This window comes from Gymnoscopelus braueri (assembly GCF_963280865.1).
Source record: "Gymnoscopelus braueri genome assembly, chromosome: 17".
Taxonomy (NCBI): domain Eukaryota; kingdom Metazoa; phylum Chordata; class Actinopteri; order Myctophiformes; family Myctophidae; genus Gymnoscopelus; species Gymnoscopelus braueri.
In genome coordinates this window covers 36691761-36705189 of record NC_137617.1, presented here as the reverse complement: position 1 = coordinate 36705189, position 13429 = coordinate 36691761, and the positions used below count along the sequence as shown (strand labels likewise).

Here is a 13429-nt window from a genome sequence, read left to right as displayed (position 1 = left end):
GGGCCAAAGCACTGCAACAGAATGTAATTCAATGATGATTATCAACGTGATAGATTTTGTTCTTTCAGAATTAGTTCAACCCAATTAACGGAGCTGCTGCCGTGTGGCTTGTGTGATTGTTTTTTCCGTCTGTTAGCTGTGCACTTCTTAAGTGAGCATTTATCCATTGTTAACTGCGGCTTTTTGTTATTCTGACTCAACTGTATGCATTTCTACAAGTATCTGCCTTCCCAATAATAAACTATCCCGGTCTAGCCCACGTACCCCTCTCTGCCGAACCCTTTTGACTCTTCTTGTTTTAGTTTAGGAGATAGGACAATATATACAACTCAAGGTGTGTTGAATTGTTGAGAGTGGTTAAAATTTGAGGAAAAGTAAGCGTGCTATACTGAGTTTTGTGAGTAGTATTCTTTAAGTCGATGGACATAAGCAGGTGAATGTCTGTATAAGCATATGGCAGCAGAAAGGCATTGGAAGTGCCTCAGTGCTCATTTTGGTTGCACAGATATTTATACAATCCATGTTGCTTTATTATTTTCTGTATCTTTTCCAATAAAATTTAATTTAAAAGAACTAAGACTTGTTTCACGAGTTGGACTTTCAATTCATACATTAGTAATGTTAATAGTCAATTTATTGCATGTAGTACTGTGTGTATTGCATTGCAGTATTTGGCAAAGCACAATAGAGAATTTATGCATGTCGCAAGGGTGTCCTGTAGCCCAGGAGCAGCTCTTTGGTCTTGTTGATGTTGAGAGACGGGTAGTTTTCCCAGCACCATTGTGTGAAGTTCACCTCTCCTGTAGGCTGTCTCATCGTTGTCTGCCATCAGGCCTATCACTGTGGTGTCATCAGCGAACCTGATCATTCATGGCCACAGTGGTAGATGAACATACAGGGAGTAGTGTACTCCGAGTAGAGGAGTGTGTTGAGGGTCAAGGGTGGAGGGTAGAGGTTCTAGAGCCCATTCGCAGTGCATGTCGTCGTTCTGACAGAAAGTCAAGAATCCAGGAAAAAAAGAAAATGTACTTTATAAGGGCATGTCACAGATGTGACATGCCCTTACGTATATGGAGAGTGTGACCACTTGAAACCGTGCGATTCTAGGAACGAAGGCCGCATAGCAGCCTGAACATCTAGTAATAAAAAAAATGCGTATTCGATCTAATTCACCCTGTAATGCTCTCATCTTCACTCATTCAATTTACCTGTTAAATGTTGCCACAGGCCGCCAGCCACTGGCTGCTGCAAGGGTCAGTCGGGTCAGATGCCAGGTGTATTTTTAAAGCTACCGTGTGCACACTCTGTACACAACGCACGGTCGGCTGATGTACTGTACCTCTGCAGAAGTATTGACCAACAAATACATACCCTAGAGACGCGGAGATTAGCTCTGATGTCACCCGAATCCACATGTACAGATAAGTGTAATCCACCCGCATCCACCCAATCTACAATTTAGGCACTTAGCAGACGCTCTTATTCAGAGCAGCTTGCAAATGCGAGATCGGAATGAGCAGAGTTAGCATGAACTCAAGTCAGTAAACAAGGTAATAGCCACAGGTAGAGATAACAATGTAGTGCCTCAAAGAAAGTAGGATATCAGGTAAGCAATGAACCTAGCATCTGTCTAAACAACATGCTATCTAAATCAAACAAAAACAAATTAAGGAACAAGTAACAAAAAAACATGAGAACAAGTGACCAATAGTATATCTGCATTGTAAACTAGTAAACTAGAATCTATCGAACAAAGGCGACAAGGGACACACTCACTATGAATTGAGCACAACAATTTAGTTGACCTTGTATCTGAACTGTACTTTCATGTGCTTTTTGTCTGCAAACTTCTAAATAATGTATTCAATCAATCAAAAAGGGGGTGAGGTGGAGTCGGAACAGGAGGGTGTTCAGAGTATGGCGGACAATTGGGAGTGAGTCTGCAGTTCTGGCTGCAGTGGGGAGTTCATTCCACAGTTTGGGAGCCAGGAGTGAGAAGACTCTAGGCCGTGTGGAGTGTTGTTCATGGTGTTCATGGTCTGATTGGCGGAGTGAGCCACACGAAGAACTACAGCATCATATATTTGCTATGCTTACTCAGTGAGATTGGCGAGCCCGTAAACCAATTTTATTTTCTGCCAGTCTTAATCATGTCATGAGGGTACTGCTATTGTACTACTATTAGCTATGTAGACATTCTTCCTCACAAGGACCTTTATGACGTTCTCCGTTTGTTTCATTACAGACATCAGGTGCTCCTTGGGGTCCTTCTTTGGCACGTTACATTTGACACCAGAGAAGCTCTTATTGTGATCATGCAGCGTTTCAATGCTATATTTGACGCCCGAGGCCGAGAGGCCCTGGCACTGATCATGCAGCTTCTCACAGTTGTTCTTCAGGGAGTGAAGGATGAGCTGCTTCTGCGCGTCAGGCAGCAGTTCCATGTCTTCCTGCGCTATCCGTTCTTTAACATAATTGTCGTACTTCTCCTGATGTTTATTGAACTCTTCCTTGCACTGCCGCTGGTACCTGGAGGTCTCTCTACACTCTTTCGTAACGTCGGAATTGTGGTTGGGTTTCATGACGAGGGGGTTGGATATGTAGATGGGCTTACTCTCTAAGAGATTAATGACGTTCTCCAGTTGTTTCATTGCAGACTCCAGGCACTCCTTGCGGTGTTTTTTCCCCATGGTGTCGATGTGAAACGGGAGGCTCTGGTACTGTTGGAGCCGCTCTTCAAAGTTCTTCTGCAGGCTCTCAATAATGGCCCGTTCCTCCACCTCAGACAGCCTCCTCATGGCTTCCCGATTCAACACGCCTTGTACGTAGTTGTCGTAGTCCTTCTGATCTCTCCAGTCGTCATTGCGCTGCAGCAGGTAATCGGGGGTCTCTCCGTAGTCCCTTTTATTGATGTACTTGGGTCCCGAGGGCTCCAGGAGATGCCGTTCTCCCCTCCTCGTGTCCCGCTGTTTCATAGCTTCCGGACTCATGTGTTCATAGCCGTCATGTTCCTGCTGAGCTCTCCAGTCTTCCTTGCGTTGCTTCAGGTACTCGGGGGTCTCTCCATAGTCCTTCTTCCTGCTGTATATGGGGAGAAGTCCCGAGGGCTTAAGGAGGTGTCGGTCCCCCTTCCTTGTGTCTACATAGATAGGCGGCGGTAGCTTCCTCGGTACTGATCTTATATTCTCAATGATATTTGACCTCACAAAATCCTTATCACATTTCATAGGCTTCCTCGGTGGTACTGATGTTATGAAGTCAATGATACTTGACCTACCCATACCTGGGTTATAGAAAGGTTCTTTGTAATGCTTTTGTGTGTACTTCTGCGGGGACAGCACATGGACTTTGTGCTATTGTACTATTCCGATTCTTATTTAACATTTTGTGTCGCATGAGAGGCAAGTCAGCCGTTATAAAGATCATTAGAGATATAACATGACGTCACCAGCAATGCCCAATACCACTGTTCCTCAACCTCAGGTCCGGGACGGGACCCCCCACGTTCCAAAGGGATCCTTGCAGGTCTGTAACTCAGAGAGTGTACAAGCGGAACCCAATGGACCACATATGGGTCCATTGTCCATATTTTGGCAATGGTTTGGGTTACATCTGTGCTTACGTCATGCCCAAGGTATATGCCTCTATATAACCACGTCCAGTACCTGCAAAGATTCATGATCATAGTAGAGAACATCTCTTTTTAAGAGTATACTATATATTCCAAACTCATTTAATTGAGTGTACAAAATAGAAGTCTGTATTGGTATTTTACCTATATACTGAGAGAAAACGATTAAAGCCATTAGGGGTGAACATGGAGGAAGAGTTGAAAGCCCTCCGGGCAGAGAACGCTGCCCTGAAAGAAGAGTTGATCATCGTCAAGGAAGAGTTAAATGCCCTCAAGGAAAAGATGCAGATGCAAGAGAGCCTCCATGAGGACCTGCAGAACCTCATGAATTGGGAGCCGGGTCCAGAATTGACTGAGGAAGGTGATTATTAGACTTACAGTAAGGACAGGATTATAGAACAGCAACACTTTGCAGAACCTTGTGAATTGGGAGCAGGAACTTTCTGAAGAAACTGGAGAGGCAAAATAAGGACAGGGTAATTTAGCAAAGCATGATCTCTTTGACCCAATTTCTTTAACCCTGTCTATTTTTTCTGTTTTCATTTATTTACTAGTGTGCTTGGGAGAGGCCAGTTATTGCCACTATTCTTTATTATCAATTTCTTTCTTAAATTTAATTTATTTTGCATTTTTATTATTTTTCCTCCTAAGAACTTTGGCACGCTCTAACCTTCACCTAAAAGCTACCTTTAGACTTCTCGACAGGTTTCCAAGCCTGAGCTGGGTGGGGGTGGGGGAGGCACTGATAGGGAATTGTTTTGGATATCTTATGTCCTGACTCGTACTGTTCACCCTGACACTGACAGTACTGCAAAGGTTTGGGGGGGACTTAGCTGGAACATTGTTTTTTTGTGCCATTTTTCTTTCTTTTTATTAGACGATAGTAGAGTGTACAGAGACAGGACCAACGAGAGCCCCAGATCGTTGATACACTCCAAGGGCCTTGTTTCAGATTCAAACCAGTGCCAGCTGTCGGAAAGGCTAGGCTTCAATATGGTATGTGCTCTACCAGGTGACACAGGTGCAGTACTACACACACAGATCTTCTGAGTGTAGTACTGTATCTGTGTGTCTGTGTGTCTGACAGTCTCGCAAAGCACTGGCAATCAGCACCAAACCTTGTATGCATGCTGCTAGTAGGCCACTGAAGCATATCAAGCATACTACACATGGTCAGCACGGAATAAGTACTTCATCATGTGCTTCATGAAAACTGTTCAAACATGCCACTTCCAGCTAAGGAATATAGCTAGAGTCAAAGGTTTCCTGTCACGTGCAGATCTAGAAAAGTTAATTCACGCTTGTATTTCCTCTCGTTTAGATCACTGTAACCATCTATTCCGGCCTCTGCAAAAAAGCGATATCCCTTCTTCAATTAGTACAGAACTCAGCTGCCAGACGTTAACCAACTCCAAGAAACAGGACCATATCACCCCCATTTTAGCTGCTCTTCACTGGTTCACTCGTTAATTTCAGAATTGATTTTAAGTTTTACTTATGACCTTCAAAGCTGTGAATGGACAGGCCCCCTGTTATATCTCTGACATGCTGGAACCTTACAAGCCTGTACGCAGCCTCAGATCCTCAGATCCTCAGATAAGGCCCTCCTGGAGACTCCCACACCCCAGCTCATCACAAAGGGTTTTTGCAGTCCGGGCCCCTAAGCTTTGGAACGCCCTACCTGTTGACCTAAGACGTGCAAAATCAGTGTCAAAACTCTTCTGAAAAAGCCCTTTTCTTAAACATTTTCTTGCCACTTTTGTTTAATTGAGTATATCTGTATGGATCTAATTGACATTTTGTGCCTACTGTGTGTTTTATTCACTGATCTTTTGTTGTAGTTTATCTCCAATGCTTATCATGTTGTTCCTTTTATCCTGCTCTGTAAAACAACTTGTGACTATGTCTGGAAATGTGCTTTATAAATAAATTCATTATCATTCATTATCATTTAGGGACACATTAACTATGTGTGTGACACATGGTGCAATCATGTCGGCTGCATCCAAGAACCTTGCAGATATATTTAGTTTAGTTTATTTCAGTCAGTCAATTTGTGGTAACATTACAGTTATAGGTAATAAAATAAAATAAAAAAGTTTATCAAGAAAAGATACCCACATTTCTGACCAAAAAGGTATAGGCTGAAGCATTGCTTATTACGCCTACCCTTTTACAAAACAAAGAAGAATGAAAGTCCAAATGGAGAGAGAAAAAACAAAAAACTAAAATTGACGTATTGTCAAGCCCAGTGGCTTTGTTGGTGATAAAGCATTTGAACATTTTAGTTATGTTGTCAACTGTGACTGGCTTGAAGGAAAAGCTGTTAGGAGTGACACCGAGACAGTTGTAGAAAGCTTGAAGTTCTTTCTGCCCATAGGTAACACGGCCTACAGGCAGACATGCAACAAGTGTCATGGCAATATCATGGCAATAGAGGTGAAAAAGGAAATAAAGTGGTTCGCAATCAGGTTTTTGTTGTACACCCTATTACCATCAATATCTAAAAAGATACAAGGACTCGAAGCTTTAGTTTTGGTAGTACAACCCAGGTTTTTAAGGGTTTTCCATAAGGTTTGAGAGTTATCCTTATTTTCCTTGATTTGCTCAGAGGAATAACTGGACTTGGCCTGATTCACCTGATTGCTTGAAACGTGACAAGATTACTTGTGTGAACCATACGTTTGATCTCTGCTTGATTAGGACTGTTCTGGTTGAAGCTACACAGTATCAATTACGGGGATAAAAAGCTTTTTGAAACAACCCCATGCCTGATTGATGTACTGTAATCAGAATTAAGAACTGGGGACCAGTCTAGCTTTTCAAAGATTTTGGATAAGGTAAAGGAAAAGGAATGCACATATTGATTAGATCAGCTCTGTGTCAAACAGATGCAACAAAGAATGGTTCCTTTGGCTATAGGCACATTTAACCTGGAAAGTGGTCTTAGTGAAGTGATCTTAATATTCTAATATATGGCTCAGATTTGTATGTAATGTTCATAAAACAAGACCAGGAGACCTGGTTCTGCAAGACCCAGACTTCACATGACGTGTCAGCCTGTGTCTATGCCCATGTATGGACGAAAGGGGGACAGACTTTTATGGCTGGGGCCTAAGGACAAAGTGACCAAAACCTGTTTTTTGCCCATGTATGGAGAAAACAGACCAGGAGACCTGGTTCTGCCAGACCCAGAATGAAGTCCTAGTATGTAATAATGATGTCATGAATAGTTCGTGACGAAAGGGGACGAAAGGGGGACAGACTTTTTTGGCTGGGGCCGGGGGACAAAGTGACCATGCCCATGTATGGAGAAAACAGATACAAAGCCTCATGTAAGCCCGACCCCTTGGGTCTGGCAAATATACTACATGAGCTTGTATATCAGCTATTTTTGGCAGAGATTTAGTGTGTAGAGGGAAAAAAAGAGTGTAGGAATAATAATTGCAACTCGGGTTAGTTTTTCTAGTATTGAGGCTATAAGTGGTTAATCGAAAATCTATTACCATACTGCAGGGGTCTTCAATGGGGGGTCCTCAGAGTTACAACAGGGGGTCCGACAAATCTATGAGAGCATTTCTATGAGAACATTTCTCTCTCTCTCTCTCTTTTTTCCTTCACACTAAGCACTTGAACCCCACCGAAAATAGAAAATAGAATTCAAACCCTTGTTAGTGCCAAATCTGGGCTGAACATGATTCGTGGAGCTACCTCTGGTGTTATGATTGTGGACTTCATTTACGTTTTTGAAGTACTTTGACAGGTACATGGGTGTCTTATTGGTGTAGTGAATCTTGTAGACCAGGCCCATTGCAAGTTGCTGTACTCTGTCCTCAACCCTGAGCCATCCGACCCTAGCAAAGTGAGCAGGGGTTAGATGAGTCGTAGATGTAAGGCCAAGAAGTAGCCTTACCAGTTTGTTTTGGGATTTCTGGAGCCTTGTTTTTAAGGCCTTTGTGGTGTTGTGGTACCATGAGGTGCATGCATAGTCGAAGTAACCTTGGATGAGTTCTCCTGTTAGAATCCTCAAAGTATTCTTACTGACCAGAGAGGAGATCCTATACAAAAAAAGTGTTCTTTGGTTGACTTTTTTGATCACTCTTGTTTCCATTTTATCACTGGAAAGATTTGCCTCTAAAATGGAACAGATAGCAGATCTACAAGATGATCAGCGTGTAGATCTGCTATTTACGGTGAAGAAGTTTCGTGTAAAAAAAAAACCAGTACAGTTTAAGTTTACTTACTGGTGGTAGTGGTTAAATGTCTGAATGCAAAACATAAAAAAGTGTGTAAATTAACAATAAAAACATACATTTACACAAGACTGATGATAGTGCTCTTCTCCCTGTGCTGTGACCTTGTCGTGGTGGAGAGGCTTGGGTGCTTCTATGACCCTGAGAGCTATGCTGGGGGGAGCCTTGGGCTCCTGGCAGGTCTAACCATACCAGACAGGTCTTGGGTGAGGAGTGAGACGAAAGGCAGCACACTGGCCCTCCAGGTTGGGGGTTGGGCGGGGCGCTAACAATGCCACCCCGTAAAACAACTTATCGTTACAGAAACTACAATGAACAATCCTATTAACCAACCACAACAACATGCAGGCTAAAACTGACAGGCTTAACAACTTTGCCAGACAGGTCGGACTCAGTATCAACACCTCCAAAACACAAGTGTTGTGTGTCAATACCATCCATACCAGACCCGTCCTGGTTGATGAGGAACCACTTGTGTTTGTGGAAGATTTCACTTATCTGGGCAGCCTCCTCAGTAAGGACAGCGGGGCATCAAAAGACATTAAGGCAAGGCTGGGAAAGGCTCAGGGTGCCTTCTCCCAACTCCGTTCAATCTGGAGATCAAAGCAGTACAGTCTTAAAACCAAGATGCTCCTATACAACAGCAATGTCAAGTCTGTTCTGCTGTATGGTTCCGAGAGCTGGCGAGTGGTCAAAACAGACATGAGGAAAATGGAAGTGTTCCACAACAGATGCCTCTGACGAATATGCCAGATCTTTTGGCCTAATAAAATCTCCAATAATGAACTGTACAAACATAAAAGGAGCCGGAGCATCACCAAGGATATTACACACAGACGCCTGAGATGGCTGGGACATGTGCTGAGGATGGAGCAGGACCACATCACAAAGGTTGCCTTAAAATGGACACCACCAGGCAAAAGAAAACCTGGGAGGCCCAAAACCACCTGGAACAGATGAACCTGTCATGGGGAGAGGCGCAACATGCTGCCAGGGACCGAATGCAATGGAGAGCGCTCATTGAAGCCTTATGTCCCATTGGGGACGAAGAGGAGTAAGTAAGTAAGATGATAGTGCTGTCAAGTCTGAAGTTATCTGAAATCTATGAAAAAGTTTGGGTTTGGGTTAAATTGTCACTTCACTGTCATCTGGGGACCCCCCAAAATCATGTGGGGTACCCCCTGGGGGTCCCGGCCCACAGGTTGAGAACCACTTATAGGCTACTGTATGCCTATTGCTGATTCAATCAGCCACGCTTTTCTACACACCAATCACACCTCATTCCCTCAACAAGGCGGTCCTTTTAAATATGGCTCCCTCCTAAACTTGATCACTTCTTTTTCAACTGCTGCCAGAGAAACAACGTGTTCGTGTTTACGGATAAATACAATCTCATATCGATAACATGACGTATGCAGAGCTGCGAAGTCTTGGGAAAGAAATTGGGATCAAAGCCATCATGAGGGTGAAGGTAACTACAATACAATTGAATTCCCTCAGACATGCTTGAATAGGCCTAATAGGTCCAGTTTTTTTCCTTTTCTTTTTTTCACATGAGTAGCATTATGTCTTGGCTTTGTCCAAGAAGAAGAGGAAAAAATATGTTTTTTGTCTTTTCTGCTCAGCGTGTACTTTTATATTTTTTGTTGTCCTATTTTTCTTTTACTTTATCATCTGTTTTTATAGATTTTTCTGTATTTTGCTTTTAATATGAATAAATTCAAATTGTATGTAATGTAAACGGTGAGGTTCTCGTATAAGCCCCCTATAGGGTTTCTTACCTCACCGGCACTATGTCACCTTTCCCATGGAAAGGACTAGCATATTATGCAACATTCTGTAGTGCAAATCAAATAAATCAAAGCAGTCACTTAATTGTTTGTTGCCAAAGCTATTATAGATTTGTGTTAACCGTTTCACTCATGTCAAAAAGGACGACCAACTGCTTATGGCGATCATACGGCATTGGCATTACCAACAACAACAAGAGGCGCGTGTCCAGGTAGGCTACGTTTCGTCAATATAACGGTTACTCATGATATTTGCTATTACTCATTGCTTAAACATTAATATTTATGTTTATTATGTTAACATTTTCAAAAATAGTAGATCTACAAGCTCACCACATGCTTAAAATGATTGTGACGCTATGTTAATTAATTTTGCTGGGGACCCCCTTCCTATCTGATTGCTTGGTTCCAGGCCTAAAATAATTCATATAAATATTTTCGGAACTATATGGGGACATTTTTAATAATGGGTTTTCTATCTGTGTGTGTGTGTGTGTGTGTGTGTGTGTGTGTGTGTGTGTGTGTGTGTGTGTGTGTGTGTGTGTGTGTGTGTGTGTGTGTGTGTGTGTGTGTGTGTCTGTATATTGCATATAAACAAGGTTCCCATGGTCAAACTGTTTTCCAGGCCTGGAAAAAGTTTGGAATTAATCTAATGTTTTGGAAAATGAGGCACCATATGAGCTATGAGGCATATAGTGCCTCATTATATTGCACCATAATGATTGCTACAGTATAGGCCTGGAAATGGGGTAAAATACTTTGGGAAAGTTACAAAAATGTGTGGTAACCCTGTACAAACCTTTGCATTGCTGTCTTGAAGATGAAGCAAGGTAACAATTTGTCTCTAATTCAAAAGGAAAATAAAGCCGGTGCAGGGACTGCCAAAAGTAAGCTGTACTCATCCAGAGATGGTTCTGGTGCGATTGTCCCCACTGAGATTGACGTAAACTGCAATGAACAACATGATGCACATGAAGTCCCAGCAGGTGGTGTGACAGGTCAGTAATAGTTTGGAAAAGGGGTGCGCTGTAAAAGTGATGGAAAGCTGTACTAGACCATAATCTTTATTTTCTTTTTTCTAACTTTGTATGGAATATCTGCCAGAAAGGCTCCAGGACTCCACACTGGGTTGTGTATTATGTATGACACATGCTGCTTATCATTTGATATACAAACGTACTGCTGCTTGCTTGGTCAAGTTGCCTCTGGAAAGTAGATCCATTATCTCTTTAGAACCTAGTTGGATGTAAAGTAAACTTGGAATATTAAAACATATATATTTTGTGTGCATGCTAGACTATGGCCCAAAAGCGATGAAAGCTGGTAAAATCCCACCCTATGAAGGACTCCTGATTAAGTCGAAGGCCTTGAAGCCGGTTATACCCAGTAAGTATTATCTCATTACAGTTCATTTGGTTTCCTGAAAGTTCCACGAATCTTGTACATTTTTTTTTATATCGTGCACTGTTTTCTTCTTACTACCTCTGTAACTGAATATTGTTTTGTACAGACTTCAACAAAGTGCACGAGGCACAATTTAAAAAGATGGAGTCCATCGATTCCCACGTCCAGAGGAAACAGAAGCATGTGAAAGACCTTAAGGTAATTATGTGAATTATTGAAATTAATATGGAAAAGACTTTTGAATCCAGGAAAAAAAATTGTGAGTAATTCACTCGATTACTAATTGAGCATTCTGTTTTATAACCACTACTAGCTTAGCAGTTCCATACACTTCCAAGGATCATTTGTTTTTTTGCTGTGTATCGTTTATAGAAGCCACCAGCAGGCCCTGCTTCCTTGTTCAGCCCTGCACTGAGCAAGCCAGCTGACGACAAACGCAGACCTGTGCTTAAGAAACCTGCCCAGAAGGAAGATGCTCTGTTCAGGCCATCTGTCTTGTCCACAAGCAGGATCGATTTACGGTGAGATGCTGTTTTACATCTTGTAAAAAAAAAATGATTTGTTTTCCATGGTACTGTCTTGTTTTTTTTGGGGGGGGGGGCAGACCCAATGCTCCACTGCTGGTCTATGTCCAGCAAAAGAAAACATATTTGCCGGCATTGCTTAGGTGTGAATGTAATAAATAACTGAGTGAGGAAAATGTATGGATGATGCACTACATCTTGAGGATGTCCAAAAACTCAACATGCACAACATGTCGTACAATGAAACAACCAAATGTCAACTCGTTGCAGGTTCTCCCAAGCCACACGGGACCATGAACATAAGAGGACCTTGGTGCGGACGCCGGCACGTATGTCACCACATATCTCCTTCTTATGCACCCCAGGAAAACCCTATCATGCCATACTGTCAGAAATACACTACCAATTTAGGGACTCCTACCCCATTAAGACCTGAGGCAGATTCTACAAATGCCTTCTAAATCAGTAGTTGTCAAGTTCGCAGCATGGCATGAATTGACGTGCTGTGAGCTTGTACAGTATATCTCCTATTTTTTAATAGCCGAACGAAAAAATCTAAAGTGACACGCTTTTCCGGTTTTAATGGGTTAAGTTAACTGGTTACGGGAATTTTTTAACAAAAATGCTTGGATCTAACTATGGGTGTAACTCACAAAAGTGTCAGAAAATGTCGCCTAAAGTTATTGCATAGTCATTATTGTACTTCATTGAAACTGCAAGTTGCTGGGAAAAGTAATGGATGCTATGTATTTGTCTCTCATATTTATTTGTTTTTAATTCCAAAGGAGCATTTGTTTTCACGGGCAATGTAAGTGTTTCAAACACCCCTAGAAAGAACAAGAAGCCATCGTTTGACCTGAAAGAAAGTCTGTCTCGTCCCCTCACATACAAGCCCCATAAAGGTAAGTTTGGCATCTTAAAATTCTCTGCTGCTTAAATATGACACTAGTGGTTAAATGTCTGATATTGTTGGTTTAATTGTTCTTATAGGGAAACTGAAGCCATTTGGAGAGAACAGGGAAAATGCAGCAGGAAAGGACTCTCAGATCTCACACTCGGATCAGAAAAAATACAAACGGCACCAGGTCCAAACAAGGTATATTTGACCGAGCTTGGAAAAAGGGTTGTTCGATTTTCATAAGTAAAACATTTTCTAATGAAATTGCTCATATTGGTGCCATGTCTCATAGAATAAGAGAGAATATCATTGTTCAACCACAGCTTGTGTTTAATACATTCACTGTATCCTTATTTTCCAAGGGAGGACAGGACAGCGAAGACCTTCTCGGAGCCAGGAGGGGGCATACAATGTCTTTTCTTAATTGCCAATAGCCTAAGCTGTAATCCTGGGTGCTCTCCCTCTGCCTCTGGGGAGAGCCCCGGTAGGACGTAGCGCGTGTGGAAGGAATACGTTATCCCAACCAGTTCCTTTCCTCTCCATCAGGCGCCCCGGCTGACCAGGGGGAGGCAGCATAGAGACCAGGATTAGGATTACATTTGTAGTATGCTGTATTCACTACTACAAGAGGGACTTTTGTTGTTGCAGTTTCATATGAATGGATTTTGGATAATTATGGTTATTGACTGTTCTTTCATGTGGGGCTACAGTGATGGGGAAGGGGGGGGGGTTTACCAGGCTAACAGTGATGTAGCTCAGGGTTCCTCTTGTAGACCTCAATGGCAAACTCGTCTGTCTGTGCATAATCTTTACAGACGTCAATATAATCACCAAACTCTAGCTGAAATGGGACATCCGTTTTGTCTCCTAACTTCCTAAGTAAATCCAATTGAGTGTCTGCAGAAATAAGAAACGAGAGGCTAAGAATT

At 42.3% G+C, this 13429-nt stretch overlaps 1 protein-coding gene across 1 annotated transcript; it reads left to right on the top strand.

Annotated features, from left to right (window-relative positions):
• Window positions 1-9289: 9289 nt before the first annotated feature.
• LOC308105115 (nucleolar and spindle-associated protein 1-like) lies at window positions 9290-12995 on the top strand (the record flags this gene model as incomplete). The annotated part of the gene is made up of 10 exons (XM_080455747.1): window positions 9290-9355; window positions 9818-9886; window positions 10495-10672; window positions 10971-11060; window positions 11185-11276; window positions 11451-11599; window positions 11873-11958; window positions 12391-12504; window positions 12593-12698; window positions 12863-12995. The coding sequence occupies 10 exons, from the start codon at window positions 9290-9292 to the stop codon at window positions 12993-12995; spliced, it is 1083 nt and encodes a 360-aa protein (XP_080311873.1).
• Window positions 12996-13429: the final 434 nt, after the last annotated feature.